The sequence below is a fragment of the Pleurodeles waltl genome, chromosome 9 (genome assembly GCF_031143425.1).
Source record: "Pleurodeles waltl isolate 20211129_DDA chromosome 9, aPleWal1.hap1.20221129, whole genome shotgun sequence".
Classification (NCBI taxonomy): Eukaryota; Metazoa; Chordata; class Amphibia; order Caudata; family Salamandridae; genus Pleurodeles; species Pleurodeles waltl.
The window spans coordinates 309,157,474-309,174,180 of NC_090448.1; the positions used below are offsets into that span (position 1 = coordinate 309,157,474).

The window sequence follows — 16,707 nt, forward strand, 5'->3', positions numbered from 1 at the left end:
GACTCTTCTTCTCTAGCACTGGGTAAGGGCCACTCCATCTGTCCTGAAGTGCCCTGGGAGTCACAGGCTCCGGAACCCAGACTTTCTGCCCTGGCTGAAACTCAACCATAGCAGCCTTTTGGTCATACCACATTTTCTGGAGTTGTTGGCTGGCCTCAAGGTTTTTACTTGCCTTTTCCATGTACTCTGCCATCCTTGAACGTAGGCCTAGTACATAGTCCACTATATCTTGTTTAGGCTCATGAAGAGGTCTCTCCCAGCCTTCTTTTACAAGAGCTAGTGGTCCCCTTACAGGATGGCCAAACAGAAGTTCAAAGGGAGAAAACCCTACTCCCTTCTGAGGCACCTCTCTGTAGGCGAAAAGCAGACATGGCAAGAGGACATCAAATCTCCTTTTGAGTTTTTCAGGGAGCCCCATGATCGTGCCTTTCAATGTCTTGTTAAATCTTTCTACAAGACCATTGGTTTGTGGATGATACGGTGTGGTTAATTTGTAAGTTACCCTACACTCATTCCACATATGTTTCAGGTATGCTGACATGAAGTTGGTACCTCAGTCAGACACCACCTCCTTAGGAAATCCCACTCTGGTAAAAATACCAATGAGTGCTTTGGCTACTGCAGGGGCAGTAGTCAACCTAAGGGGAATTGCTTCAGGGTATCTAGTAGCATGATCCACTACTACTAGTATGTATTGGTTCCCTGAGGCTGTGGGAGGTTCAGTGGACTCACTATGTCCACACCCCCTCTTTCAAAGGGGACCCCCACCACTGGAAGTGGAATGAGGGGGGCCTTTGGGTGTCCACCTGTCTTACCACTGGCTTGACAGGTGGCACAGGAGACACAAAACTCCTTGACCTTCTGGGACATGTTGGGACAATAGAAGTGGTTGACTAATCATTCCCACGTCTTGGCCTGTCCCAAATGCCCAGCAAGAGGAATATCATGAGCTAAGGTTAGAATGAACTCCCCAAACTCCTGAGGCACTACCACTCTCCTAGTGGCACCAGGTTTGGGATCTCTTGCCTCAGTGTAAAGGAGTCCATCTTCCCAATAGACTCTATGTGTTCCTGTTATTTTTCCTTTGGACTCTTCAGCAGATTGCTGCCTAAGGCCTTCAAGAGAGGGACAGGTTTCTTGTCCCTTACACAACTGCTCCCTTGAGGGTCCCCCTGGGCCTAGGAGCTCAACCTGATAAGGTTCTAACTCCATGGGCTCAGTTCCCTCAGAGGGCAGAACTTCTTTCTGGGAAGAGAGGTTCTCTTTCTCTTGTTGTGTTGAAGCTGGTTCCCCAGTCTTCTTTCCTTTTCTCTTGGCGGGTTGGGCCATTTTTCCAGGCTCCAACACCACTTTTTCACCCTGAGCCTTGCACTGTGCCCTTGTCTTGACACACACCAGTTCAGGGATACCCAGCATGGCTGCATGGGTTTTGAGTTCTACCTCAGCCCATGCTGAGGACTCCAGGTCATTTCCAAGCAAACAGTCTACAGTAATATTTGAGGAGACCACCACCTGTTTCAGGCCATTGACCCCTCCCCACTCTAAAGTTACCATAGCCATGGGATGTACTTTAGTCTGATTGTCAGCATTGGTGACTGGATAAGTTTGTCCAGCCAGGTATTGACCAGGGGAAACCAGTTTCTCTGTCACCATGGTGACACTGGCACCTGTATCCCTCAGGCCTTCTACACTTGTCCCATTAATTAAGAGTTGCTGCCTGTAATTTTGCATATTAGGGGGCCAGGCAGCCAGTGTGGCTAAATCCACCCCACCCTCAGAGACTAATGTAGCTTCAGTGTGGACCCTGATTTGCTCTTGGCACACTGTTGATCCCACTTGGAGACTGGCCATTCCAGTGTTAGCTGGAGTAGAGTTAGAAGTGGAACCTTTCTTGGGACAGGCCTTGTCTCCAGTTTGGTGTCCTTGCTGATTACAGCTACGACACCAGGCCTTTTTGGGATCAAAGTTTTTACCCTTGTACCCAAAATTGAATTGTGAAGAGGCTCTGGACCCTTCCTCCTGAGCAGGTTTTTTTGGGCCCTATAGAAGACTCTTCACTTTTTCCCTTGGATGTCTCAACAATCTTCCCCTAGGGAGTCTTTGTGACCCCGTTCTTTTGGTCACCCCCCCTGTGGAAGTCTTGGTCACCCTAGTCTTGACCCAATGGTCTGCCTTCTTTCCAAATTCTTGGGGAGAAATTGGTCCTAGGTCTCCCAGATGCTGATGCAGTTTATCATTTGAACAATTACTTAACAGGTGTTCTTTCACAAATAAATTGTACAGCCCATCATAATCATTTACACCACTGCCTTGAATCCAACCATCCAGTATTTTTACTGAGTAGTCCACAAAATCAACCCAGGTCTGGCTCGAGGATTTTTGAGCCCCACTGAACCTAATTCTATACTCCTCAGTGGAGAATCCAAAGCCCTCAATCAGGGTAGCCTTCATGAGGTCATAGGATTCTGCATCTTTTCCAGAGAGTGTGAGAAGTCTATCCCTACACTTTCCAGTGAACATTTCCCAAAGGAGAGCACCCCAGTGAGATCTGTTTACTTTTCTGGTTGCACAAGCCCTCTCAAAAGCTGTGAACCATTTGGTGATGTCATCACTATCTTCATATTTAGTTACAATCCCTTTTGGGATTTTCAACATGTCAGGAGAATCTCTGACCCTATTTATGTTGCTGCCTCCATTGATGGGACCTAGGCCCATCTCTTGACTTTCCCTTTCTATGGCTAGGATCAGTCTTTCCAAAGCCAATCTTTGGACCATCCTGGTGAACTGGAGGTCATCTTCACTGAGGCTGCCCTCAATGCTTCCAGAGTTGCTGGACTCTCCTGTGAGAGAAGCAGCATCTCTGACTATCACTTGTGGAGACAGGGTTTGAGGGACCCTGTTCTCCCTAACTAGGAGTGGGGGTGGGAAATCCTCCACATCACTAGCTTCCCCCTCTGGGAAGGTATCCTCAGAGGGGTTGTTCTTAGCAAACTCTGCCAAAAGCTCCTAGAGCTGTACTTTGGTAGGGTTTGAACCAGTTGTAATCTTTTTGATTTTGCAGAGAGACCTTAACTCTGACATCCTAAGATGCAGGTAAGGGGTGAGGTTGAGTTCCATCACAATCTCTTCTGCAGCAGACATTATGTTTCTAAAAGTTGGAATGCTTTTTAAGAATCTAAAACTATCTCTAGAACTTAATTCAAACTTTTACAAAACTTTTAAACTCTAAAAGAAATGCTAACAGGGACTAACACAGGCCCTAGCAGGACTTTTAAAAATTTAGAAAAATAGCTCAAATTTCAAAAATCTGTTTCTAATGACAATTTTTGGAATTTAGTTGTGTGACCAGGTATTGGCTGAGGAGTCCAGCAAATGCAAAGTCTTGTACCCCACCGCTGATCCACCAATGTAGGAAGTTGGCTCTGTATGTACTATTTCAAAGTAAGAAATAGCATGCACAGAGTCCAAGGGTTCCCCTTAGAGGTAAGATAGTGGCAAAAAGAGATAATTCTAATGCTCTATTTTGTGGTAGTGTGGTCGAGCAGTAGGCTTATCATAGGGTAGTGTTAAGCATTTGTTGTATACACACAGGCAATAAATGAGGAACACACACTAAAAGACAATTCCAGACCAATAGGTTTTTATATAGAAAAATATATTTTCTTAGTTTATTTTAAGAACCACAGGTTCAAGATTTACAAACAATACTTTAAATGAAAGGTATTTCACTTAGGAACTTTGAATTAGCAAAATAGCATATACAGTTTTCACACAAATGGCAATAAGCTATTTTAAAACTGGACACTGCTATTTTCAACAGTTCCTGGGGGAGGTAAGTGTTTGTTAGTTTTGCAGGTAAGTAAACCACCTACAGGGTTCAAAGTTGAGTCCAAGGTAGCCCACAGTTGGGGGTTCAGGGCAACCCCAAAGTTACCACACGAGCAGCTCAGGGACGGTCAGGTGCAGAGGTGAAAGTGGTGCCCAAAACACACAGGCTTCAATGGACAAGGGGGTGCCCCGGTTCCAGTCTGCCAGCAGGTAAGTACCCACGTCTTCGGAGGGCAGACCAGGGGGGTTTTGTAGGGCACCGGTGGGGGGGGGGGGGGGGGGGGGGGGGGGAGGGGGGGGGGAGACAAGTCAGCACAAAAAGTACAGCTTCAGCGGCACGGGGGCGGCCGGGTGCAGTGTGCAAACAGGCGTCGGGTTTGCAATGGAGTTCAATGGGAGACCAAGGGGTCTCTTCAGCGATGCAGGCAGGCAAGGGGGGGCTCCTCGGGGAACCCACCACCTGGGCAAGGGAGAGGGCCACCTGGGGGTCGCTCCTGCACTGGAGGTCGGATCCTTCAGGTCCTGGGGGCTGCGGGTGCAGGGTCCTTACCAGGCGTCGGGTTCTTAGAAGCAGGCAGTCGCGGTCAGGGGGAGCCTCTGGATTCCCTCTGCAGGCGTCGCTGTGGGGAGTCAGGGGGGTCAACTCTGGCTACTCACGGGCTCACAGTCGCCTGGGAGTCCTCCCTGTAGTGTTGGATTGCCATAAGTCGGGCCAGGGGTGTCAGGTGCAGAGTGCAAAGTCTCACACTTCCGGCGGGAAACGTGTGTTCTTTAAGAGTTGCTTCTTTGTTGCAAAGATGTTTCTTCTTTGGAGCAGAGCCGCTGTCCTCGGGAGTTCTTGGTCCTTTTAGATGCAGGGTAGTCCTCTGAGGCTTCAGAGGTCGCTGGACCCTGTGGAACGTGTCCCTGCTGCAGTTTTTCCTGAAGTGGGGAGACAGGCTGGTAGAGCTGGGGCCAAAGCAGTTGGTGTCTCCGTCTTCTCTGCAGGGTTTTCAGATCAGCAGTCCTTCTTCGTATTAGGTTGCAGGAATCTAGTTACCTAGGTTTTGGGAGCCCCTAAATACTCGATTTAGGGGTGTGTTTAGGTCTGGGGGGTTAGTAGCCAATGTCTACTAGCCCCGAGGGTGGCTACACCCTCTTTGTGCCTCCTCCCCGAGGGGAGGGGGGCACATCCCTAATCCTATTGGGGGAATCCTCAATCTGCAAGATGGAGGATTTCTAAAAGTCAGAGTCACCTCAGCTCAGGACACCTTAGGGGCTGTCCTGACTGGCCAGTGACGACTCCTTGTTTTTCTCATTATCTCCTCCGGCTTTGCCGCCAAAAGTGGGGCCGTGGCGGGCAACTCCACTAGCTGGAGTGCCCTGGGGTGCTGTAACAAAGGGGGTGAGCCTTTGAGGCTCACCGCCAGGTGTTTACAGTTCCTGCAGGGGGAGGTGAGAAGCACCTCCACCCAGTACAGGCTTTGTTACTAGCCACAGAGTGACAAAGGCACTCTCCCCATGTGGCTGGCAACATGCCTGGTGTGTGCAGGCTGCTAAAACTAGTCAGCCCACACTGGAAGTCGGGTATGGTTTCAGGGGGCATCTCTAAGATGCCCTCTGGGGTGTATTTTACAATAAAATGAACACTGGCATCAGTGTGCATTTATTGTGCTGAGAAGTTTGATACCAAACTTCCCAGTTTTCAGTGTAGCCATTATGGTGCTGTGGAGTTCGTGTTTGACAGACTCCCAGACCACATACTCTTATGGCTACCCTGCACTTACAATGTCTAAGGTTTTGCTTAGACACTGTAGGGGCCTAGAGCTCATGCACCTATGCCCTCAACTATGGTATAGTGCAGCCTGCCTTAGGGCTGTAAGGCCTGCTAGAGGGGTGACTTATCTATGCCATAGGCAGTGTGAGGTTGGCATGGCACTCTGAGGGGAGTGCCATGTCAACTTAGTCATTTTCTCCCCACCAGCACACACAAGCTGGCAAGCAGTGTTTCTGTGCTGAGTGAGGGTTCCCCAGGGTGGCATAAGACATGCTGCAGCCCTTAGAGACCTTCCCTGGCATCAGGGCCCTTGGTACCAGTTACAAGGGACTTACCTGGATGCCAGTGTGTGCCAATTGTGGAACAAAGGTACAGTTTTAGGGAAAGAACACTGGTGCTGGGGCCTGGTTAGCAGGCCTCAGCACACTTTCAAATCATAACTTGGCATCAGCAAAGGCAAAAAGTCAGGGGGTAACCATGCCAAGGAGGCATTTCCTTACATGCGTGTAGCTCCCTCATCAGGTGCCCTTAAATATGATGGTCTTATGTGAACAGGAGGAAAAACAAATTTGACTAAACCAATCCTTTATAGGCTAAAGAGATTTCTTATAATTATCATTTGGATTCAAATGAATGGATTAGTCCAGCTGTCCTTGTGATCAGGGATTCTGCAAGGCCTACTCAGGGGGTCGACAACTGTTACAAAATGGATTAATATTAAAATAAACCCATTAAAATGAATACATAATGAATAGAGAAGAAACACTGAAAATGTTGAATCTTTTCTATATTGGACTGTGAACTAAACAACGTTTCAATATTTGAGCACTTGTTTAATGTATACTTGTTCTTATGCTTGTTTTTGTATTTTTGTGCATTGTTCTGAAGTTTAAGCATATAAACAGCTTAAGTCAGGAGTGCTCTGCTTCAAATAATGGCTTAGTGGAGGTCCCCTGATTCCAGTAATGATTAGGTGGGGGATCTACAGAAGTCAAAAGATTAAGAATCGCTGCACTAAATCAAGAGTAACTGTCCATTGTGACTTTTTATACACATGTTCGAGGAGGAGCACGGTGCCCCATTATATTTGTTAAGCACCTACTCACCCTCTGTTTCTACTCATACCAATTATTTATCCTTATCCTTTTCTGTTTGGTTGGGAGGTCCTTGTACCATCCTCGCCCTTCGTCAGCAGCTCCTCCTCCACCCTACCCTTTTCCCCTAGACTGTTTCTTTCCCTCCATTTTGTATTTGTATTTTGTTTTCCTTTAATTAGTGTTTGTCCCATACCAAAATCTAACAGCAAGCTCAGGTTGTGGCAATGTCAGATTGTGGTAAAGTCAGGTTGTGGCAGAAAGAGACAGATTACCGAAGGGTTTGCTTGTCCATCCCTATATTAGTCAATTAATTTTTACATTACTCTTTCAATTCATGTTTTAGGAAATGAACGTTTTTTTAACCTCCACGCTCAGATTTTGACTTTACCACGAATTGGTCACCAAAATGGACTTTTCAGGTTGACTGATGTTAACTTGAAAATTCATTAGGACAACAAACACTTTTTAATCAGTTATCTGGATTTCCTCCTAGTGTTCATTTGATGAATCAGAACTAATCCACTTGCCTTCAAAATGAAGATAATGTTCAAAAAGACAAATTCTTATGCAAGTAATGTGACAAGAGTCAGGCTGTTGAAGCAAGACAATTATAATTACGAGCATAACATTTTCCCAAGACGGTTGTGGGATTTACTCTGCAGATCTCATGTATACACACACACACACACACACACACACACACACACAATACAATCAAGCATTTAATGTTTTTCTCTACTCCATTCCAAATCAGCCTGCATAAACGATCATGCCGGTTATCTTAACCATAGATAACAGAAGCTGGAATTGCAAAGGACATACTAAACCACCACTGTCCTCCTCAACGCCCTCACTCCCAAAACCCCTCACAAAATACTGCACAAAATCAAACACAAACAGTAACAGCAAATCTGTCCCCTTAATTTTTTCCTGTCCACAGCCCATAAAGCTTTTGAGAATAAGTTTTAGCTCCACCCTCACTCTTGTCGTGATCTACCTTTTCCTGAAACACCACAGCAGTCTCAAGCCCCGGCATAATGTCCAGAAGAAGGCGGCATGCAGCAGTATTCAGAGGTGGCTCTCTGCTGGTCATCACATATGCATTCACCAGCTGGAAACAGAGGAACAATCAAAATATTAACTGATGGGCAGGATGCAACCATTAACAACAAGTGTGCTCTATCACTGTCAGACATGAGATAAGCTATTGGCTTGTAAAACTGTGGTTTTCCTATATCCTCTTTGGACTCCACACACAACACAAACTCCCTCAAAAACTACTTAAGAAACAACTATTTTGCTGCACCAGTTTATTGAGAGGTTACAACTTACAGAATTTTCAAGTGGGTGATTTGCAAGTTAAATATTTACAGGGTAGCACAAAGGTAACAACTAATAATCTAGAACTGAAAATGACGGAGGTTTTGAAGTCTGCTGTGCAGGAACTTGAAATCAAAACAAAAGGTATGCAAGTTTTTCCAATAAATGGTAAACATTCAAACAATTGCTTTAGTAAAGTTTATTAGGTTGGCGTGGACAAGGGGGGGTGGGGGGGGCTGATTTTTTTTTTTTTTTTAAACAAATTATGTGATACAGCTAATTTATCTGGGAAAAGTTCTTGATTCTGTGTTCAACAAGAAGCAGTACTTAGACATTTTCTTAGAGGAAGAATCTGGTCTGTGATCAAGAAGCATCTGCGACCATTAATCACAAAGTGACACTTTAGGTGTCTAGACATGTTGTTTTAATTCTGAAGATATTAAACACTCCCATACCATGGCTATTATGGCACCGTCTCCTAAACGTATATAGCACAGGGTACACCAACATGTTGCTTCTTGGTGATGAGGACTGCCACCCAAGCAGGCACGCAGCAAATCTTTGCTTTTAACAGCTTTAGTCTTTCAGATATTCAATTGAGTTACATACATTGAGCTAGCCACTAGGAAAGACCTCTTCTAGCCCGAGATCAAAAGAAGGGCAAGGTCAGCTGAGCACAACATGCCACTGGACAGCATAATTGGAATGTCTCATGGAGATACATGGGCTGTACCGTCTGTGAGGTGAGGAAAAAGCAGTGTTCTGTACCATTTGCTTATGATTCCCAAAATGTGTTACATGGTGGTGCAGATATCTGATCAGTTCATCAGACAGATTCATTTCATTCATAGAAGACTTTCACATAATAATAGTAATTTATGTGTTTATTCAAATGTTCATGATAAAAACTTGACCTTAGCAATCCAAACGTATTTGGATGTTTCATGGTGTTGCGTGTCCACCCTTTTCGGGAATTATAACTAGTTAGATTTTCCAAGCTCACAAAGCTGCGGGTATTGCTGAGAAGGGCAAGAAAATACCTCTTCCACTGGGCTGTACATACTGGGAGAAAGGCAGTGGAGGACACTAGACCTGCTAGAGAATTATCAGGGAATTACATAGGCCTACTATTTTCAGACCCCTAAATCATTACAACAACAATAGAAAGTGAGACAGAAATAAGGGAGATTTATTGTACACTTGCCTATTAAGTGGATAACAATTTTAATTATTAGAATACAAATAACAAAGGAAAGTCCAATAACAGTAAAGATAATAATATTACCAAATACTATAATTTATTAGTGAGATTACTAGCCTGCATTTGTTCAAAGATCAGTGCACCAATGTATACCTTCCTGCAGACCATGGTAAAATCCTCATGCTTATCTGCACGTGTCCTTGCGGCAGACATGACTCCCAAAAGGTACATGGTCCTTCTTCCTCAGGAGAAGAGAAGGGGTTAGGTATTCATTGTGCCTGGATATAGTGCTTGCATGGGGAAGACGGTGTGGCAACCTGTTGTTGGGCAGTTGTTTGGAAACCTGTTGCTGGGTGACAGAACTACTAGTAGCCTTGGTAACTTAGTGATCGATTGCTGGGCTGGGAGGCAGATCAATCACGTCATGTTGAGTTCTCACGGGAACTCATTCTAAAAGCAGTTAGTAAATAAAACTCATTATCATGATTGCAGAACACAATCCATGTATATAGTTCTCTGTAAGTAAACTCTGTGCTGGCCCCCCCATCAGATCCTTGTGACCATAAGCACACAACAAAGTTCTGTGAGACCATGTAGGCTTACACCCTCTACCCTACAGTATGAGTTATCTTGTGTTGAGCAAAGATGGCATAATAAAAAATGTATCAAAGAAACAAATCCCTCCTCTGGGCTGACAACCACACCACAGTGGAACATCATTTTAAGACAAATTACTTTTGTCTGAGAACAGCAAATATCAAAGGAGCAAATATAATTGTACTGAGTGTGTACCACTGATGCAATACACATCAATTGAAAGTGTTTATTTTTCAAAATTCAGTTTCTAAGAACTCCTTGGTCAACATACTTCAGTTTATGACATACTGGGGGTTGAAAACATGGTGCAAAGGACCATTATGCAATATAACGAATCATTTCCACTCTAGAGGTAGCAGGCAAGAAAAATACACTCCACTGAGATCAGACATTAACAATCTCATGTTAGGGTGCAAGGGAGCATGCTTCCATCAACAGGTTTTCAATTTTGACTTATTTTCCAAGAATTTTTGTAGAGAAGAAATATTTTTTTCATGAGTGTTTGTTAGTAGCTTTTCAATTAGCCAGTGTCAAAAAACGTTTTAATATAAAAGTTTAAAAAACCTAATATGAAAACCTACAGCAGTATTGTTACATTTATAAATAAACAGCTTAGTTCATATTTTTCTGTAAAAAAATGAAAGCCTCAAAATAGCTTTTGTGATAATCTCAATTCATCGCAAAAGAGCTTAACCTAAATCTTTGACTAACCAAACACTCAGAGGGCAAATATGAAGATGGTACAAGGACATATCCAATAGCCCTCTTTTAGGCATGTTTCCACAATTTAAAGTGGAGGAAGAACCGCCTCACCTCCTTTGAAACGGGTGAAACCAAAGATGGACGTAAAGTGTTTCTCTGCTTGGAACTTTTTGGAATTGTCCCCTTTAATTTCTTTTGCACCCATACAATAGCTAATGTCATTCTGAAAGCTATGTAACAATCTACCAATGCAGAGCCTTTAAAATATAATAAGATACAAGAATTATATTTTATATATTTAATAGATGGCAGTCACCAACTGCTGCACACTCAGCTTTGATATTGTTTAATGAATTGTGTAAAGTGGACAGGCTGGCCTTCTTTATAGACTGCAAAATTCAAGCAACGCAACATAACCCTTACATCTCATGTATGACAGGTGCAAAAAAATCTCTAGGTGGGAAGGTACACTTCTGCCATTTATTTTACTTTGCCCAACTGAGAAGACTAATTCAAATTATTTTTAAATGCAAACTTTAATGCGATTTGTTGGAGTTTGGCTCCTAAATCTTGTATCAACATAATGTGGTCGAGGTTTGAAGAATGCATCAGTGTCACCAACGTTCTCTTTCCTTTGGGTGCCATTTTGAAAGCAACTGTTACACTGTGCAACTCTGAGTACCTCATCACATCACAATAGGGAACAGGTTGTTAGGTGGAGCGGAACCTTAGGCATTGTTTGACGCACACTAGGCTCAAACAGGAGCAAGGGTTCAATGACAAGAGTGGATTTAAATTTAAATTGTTCCAGGAGATTATGTCTGACACTGGTGGAATCTCCAGGACCCATGTACTGGAGAAACAGGATTCTAACTGCTGCACATACTACCCTAAAAGTGCACAGAACTACATTACATGGGCAACAAGCTTGCTATTGATTAACATAGCAGGGCGTGAACTGGAATTCAATGATATATTTATTAAACATACACCATTACAAGGTTCTCAAATTCTGAAACACTGCCAAACAAAATTTCACTTTTGTCACGCCCTAATGTTTGCTACCGGAGGGCGGCTGAACGCCCAGAAGTTTTATTACAAAAGCATCCTTGAGTGCTGGGCCTGAGTAGAAGCTTACATGCTATAAATACCAGAGTACTGATGTAAAACTGCATCTGATGTACTGGTTTATAATTCATATTTGGACAAGGGGAAGAGTAACAGATTAAAGTATTTCTCTATATTACTCACCTTCTTGTCACAAATATGAATTATAAATCGGTGCATCATATGCACAATCTTAAATCCAGTGCAAAGAGCAGGACATTATTAAGTGCAACGCAGGAGCGACACCCATTCAACTGGTATTAACAAAACATCAATCATTATTGCAAGAAGGCAGAGAGAAGCGCGATTGTGAAGAGGGGAGAGAGGCTAACATACCGCATTCATGAAGTCGTCATTCTTAAATAGTATTCGTAATAGGTGCCCCAGCATACATTCGGGATCAGCTCGACCTGGAGTGGGAACAGAAGGGTGGGAAAGGGAAAGGGTAACATGAGTGCAGAGCATAGGGCAGAGAAATGGGAATGGAGATGGAAGGGAAGATGAGGGGTGAAATAAAAGGAGAACAGAAAGGTGCAATTGAATTAAGAGTGGCCGAGGAAAGGCCCATGCGATAGGGGCAAGAGTTTTTAGAGCCAAATATGAACGTTGGGGTAGAGTAGAGGGTAGACATGAGAGGGGCAGGTTATGAATGTAGAAGGACACAAGGTTGAAGTGACAAAGATGGGAAACATGAACAGGGTGGGAATGAAAGAACAGGGAAGAGGGAAGATGAGAGATTGAATGAGGCGACATCAAGAGGTAGGTGAAAGAGGGCGAGACATTTATGGAGGGTCAAGGGGTTTAGGATGGTGGGATGTAAAAAAAAAAAAAGAAGGGCAGAGAGTTTAACGTAAAGGAATAAGAGAGGAAGAGATTAAAGCAAAGGAAGAGGGAGCATGGCAAGGGAGTGAAGGAAAAGGTATCACAGAGTGTGGGAATATAAAGTGATGAAACATTGTGGAATACAGGGAGTGTAGTTGCGAACGTGGAGGCCGGGAAAAGTAATAACGAAGTGGGGTTGAGACCAGAAAGGAATAACTCATTAAGTTGGAGCAGAGGTGAGGGAAGAGGAACAAAAGGATGGGAATAAAGATGGAAAAGCTTGTGAAACAAACAAAACTCAAAACACATTTCACCCACACATTGTTGCTTAGATTAAAACTGCATACTACAATGGACAGTAACCTGCATTTTACATTACTGAACAGGTGTTTTCCATTCTTGGAACTCAAGCATCTCTCTCAATTAGATGACAACCGAACTTCTTTAACAATAGGTAAACTAACTTAGCAAGGCAACATTTTCCTATTCTGCCATGGTTCATGAGGCACTTACAGCACTGTGACCCACTGACTTACTCAGGTAAAACCCTAAGCATTTCTACTTATTAGCAGGCCTATGATATTTACCAGGATGACGGTCATCAAATGGATCAGGATCTCCTTTGCGGTACTCTTCAGTTTCCTTCTCAATCAACTCCGACATTCTGAAGAGCAAAACAAAAAAAGAGAGAGTATTAAAATACAACTTCTATTTAAAGTGGATTGTTCTACCCATCATCTGACGTGTTTAACTTCTAGTGCAAAGCGCATGGTATCCTCTATGAGCTCTGCTCTCTGTTTATCCATTATATGTAATTCCAACAAGAGAAGTTTGCAAGCTGATATTCAACGTATAACCTTGGTTGTTCAGAAGCAGAGAAAGTGAGAGCTTTCACATCGAAGGTTTCATCTGACAACTTAGGAGTGATCAAGGTAAGTGCTAGGCATGAAATACATACAGCATTGTGATGGCTATAACATAATTCTTTTAGATTCACCTGGCCCCATGTCAGCAAACACTATATTTCTACTACTGGGTCTTTGAGTATTTAATATGACTTGCAAGTTGAAAGTATGCACTTTTTCCACTGAATCAAATGTACTGACAACTGATAATGATATGTAATTGAAAAGACCAGGTTGCAACATCCTGAAAACTTAGGTGTATGAGACACTACTAAACAGAACATAAACTATTTGTATTTGTAAGCACTTATAAGATCAAACTGCGCCCCTCTCAAGTTTGAGGATCCTGTGGAACATATATTTTATAGTCAATACCCCCTCTTTTCTAAAGAATGTTTCAGATAAAGTGAAGTAGTATTTTGAAGTCTGCTCCAAGCAAGGAATGTTCAATTAAATTGGGAGTGCAATCGTTTTTAAAATTCATCTCGCTTCACCCTCTCACATTGCGTGTCACAGATTGAAGGGGTAAGAAAAGAAGCTGGGACCCACAAGACCTCCAAAGAATGTATTTCAGAAAGATACAGCAGGTATGCTACAAGGGTTAAAACAAACAACTTGTTTAAAAATGCATTCAAATACTGCTTTCTTTTCTTCACAACCAGGTCTGGACTTTCAGCTTGCCAGCAACAACTAATAATGCTGTTTCCCCACCTCAATGCTTCCATTACACCCTCAAATGAGGAATTCTGCACTCACAAAGCCTAAATAACCTTATGGGTTTCCTCAGGATGTCTGGGTCACTAATAAATACATAACACCTGCAACACTACAACACCCATGTCACCTACTAGTGCCAAATAAACCTGCCAGACCATGTTCTCCAAAGAGTCAGTAGTTCCTAGAATGCTCTCCTTCCCGCCCTGTAGTCTTCCTTGGCACAGGTTCAAACTTTAGTTCTGCAGACTTCTTTCTCCACCGGCACACACTCAAGACTGCTCCACTGTGCTCAACACAATTTCGGCCCACATTACTCTGGCCCAGTGTACCTCGGTGACTGTATTCTAATTGCTGTAAAGTGCACTTTACCATACTCATTACGAAAATATCACGGTTCATTTGACCATTCTTTAGAAGTTATTTCATCTCCTTCTGCTGCTGCAATAGTAAAATGTAGAAAAGCAAACACAGCACGTCAAATGGAAAATCATACCAACCAGTTAGATTTATAACTGAGTTAACTTCTCCTTATGGACACACACTGTGCAGAAAGCTCCACAAGTTTGGGATGTTGCAGGTTAGCTACGGAATATATATGTTATCTGCTGTACTCATTGTTAATGTTCCCAAACTATTTCAAACCAATACTGCTTCCCTTTTTAGGTCTCGGCTAGACAGGGAATGCACAGTCTCGAAGAGACATGTGGTGTTTAATCTGTGGGCTTCTGCCCGCCAACAGGCTTCCCCCATTTGTTCTCTACATCGTCTGTCTCATTTTCTTGGTCACCATTTGTCCATGGAATGCATGGTCATGCCTCTTCTTGTGTTTAGCCCTCCCCCAGAGCATGGACCAAGTACTTGTAAACATCCTACTTTTTTCCTTTGTTTTTCAGCACACTACACAGTGCTCGTGCTTTTACCAGCTCTGCCTCCTCTCACCAGCCCTAAAACCCGTTTACAGATCACCGTTCCCCTTTCCTGCTTTTCCCAATCATTGCTGCTTTTTGTTTCCTCCATCACTTTCCTTCCATGGCTGTTTGCTCCCTCGCACCCCGCGGTGCTTGCCCCGCTCACACATCACCCCCTCCCTCATCACTGCTTTTCCCTCGAATGTCCTGGTGCTTGCCCCGTCCACAAATTACACCGCCTCCTTCCCAGTCACTGTTTTTCCTTTCATTGGACTTTCCCTGTTGCCCCAACCTCCTCCCTCCCAGCGCTGCTCGCTCCCTCTTACTTCCCAGGGCTTGCTCCATCCACAGATCACACCCTCCCTCTACGGGGATTAATGCTTTAATTGTATTCCTTTGTTTAGAGGTCTTGCTGCCAGGGCTGTAAGGTTCTTTCGTCTGCCACCCCCAATCATGTCATGTTTTCGCTATGTGGAAATGATGGTTGGTACTGCTGTCGGGTGCAAGGAAAGCAGAGTTTGCCTGTTTATTGCTAGGGCTTTGCAAGTACGGTGTGAATCTTCTCATTGCTCAATTCTTACTCTTCTCATGGGGTCAAAGGCTGGTTGCTCTGACACATTGTCATGGCTTTCTTACCCATTGGTTGTGGGACGTCATTTACTTGTAAACTAGCATCCCAGTGGGGAATGTTAACTACTTCCAACGACTTCATACCTGTGACCCCAGTTTAAGCAGGAAGGCTGAAAAGATATAATGACGGTGAAATGCAGCTGAATTCACTTGTTTAGCAGTGATGCTGTGCATGGACATTAACGTAACAGCTGTCCAGTTGGTGTAGGGGTAATGCCTGGGTCAGTAGGCGAGTATTTATCTGGTTCAAATCCCATTTGTGCCACTGTCACCACATGGGTAGGCAAACACACAAATTTACATTTTATCTGACGCAGGAAGCGGACTTTAATATATTCAGTCATTGTGTACAATTTCTGCATTTCATGGTGCCAGAACGTGGCATTTTTAATCTATTTATTCATTGTGTACAATTTCTGACAGAACGCTCACTGGCTTAAATATGTTGCAAGTTTTAGGGTTCCTCGAGAAGCTCCAAGTCTTCATGGTTTAAAAATTAAATTTTTATTCTGTGGTTGGCACAATTTATATGCATTAACATTTCTTTCATGCAAAGTTGGTTCTTGTTTAGTACATGATACCCAAATATTTTGCTGCCTAGGACCCTAAGATCCCACTTACATGTTGTGTGGCGTTTGGCGAAAGACCACATATCTCCCATGAATCAGATGCAGAAGTAAAAACGAAAGACTCTAGAAAATTACTTCGATTGACTTCCTGTCTGCCAGATATTTAGTGAATGATCCGCAATTAAATTGCAGGATACCCGACTCTGTTTCCGCAAATCATGAGACTTGAAACGTCTGCTGAACCTTGAACATGATGTACATAGAGGAAAAAGAGATCCTTTGTCATTCTCTCAAACTGATGTTCTGCAGCCTTAAACCACTGGTCACACAAGATAAAATAGTTTATGGTGCTGCAGAACAAACATACTCATTACACAGACTTGTGTGCTGCTTCGTGCACTGAGCTGTACCCCACACCATTTTTATTTTTATTTTGGGAAAGGGCACATTGCCAAACTTGGAATGGAAAACAAACTCTTCTTACGTGTTCCGGCATTCTTGCAGCATCTACATTAACCAAGCGAGAGGTTTTACAAGGTACAATGTGT

At 43.5% G+C, this 16,707-nt stretch overlaps 1 protein-coding gene across 11 annotated transcripts in view; it reads right to left on the reverse strand.

Moving 5' to 3' along the window:
* Positions 1 to 16,707, reverse strand: part of DCAF1 (DDB1 and CUL4 associated factor 1) — a 709,202-nt gene that overhangs the window by 655,808 nt on the left and 36,687 nt on the right. For 8 of the 11 annotated variants that reach the window (XM_069206794.1, XM_069206793.1, XM_069206790.1 and 5 more), the window contains exons 3-5: positions 13,018 to 13,094; positions 11,945 to 12,018; positions 7,679 to 7,792 (exon numbers count right to left, since the gene is read on the reverse strand). In XM_069206794.1, coding sequence (XP_069062895.1) covers positions 7,679 to 7,792; positions 11,945 to 12,018; positions 13,018 to 13,094 — 265 coding nt within the window. The remainder of the gene's footprint in view (positions 1 to 7,678; positions 7,793 to 11,944; positions 12,019 to 13,017; positions 13,095 to 16,707) is intronic. The other 3 variants (XM_069206799.1, XM_069206797.1, XM_069206798.1) reach the window with 1 other exon arrangement.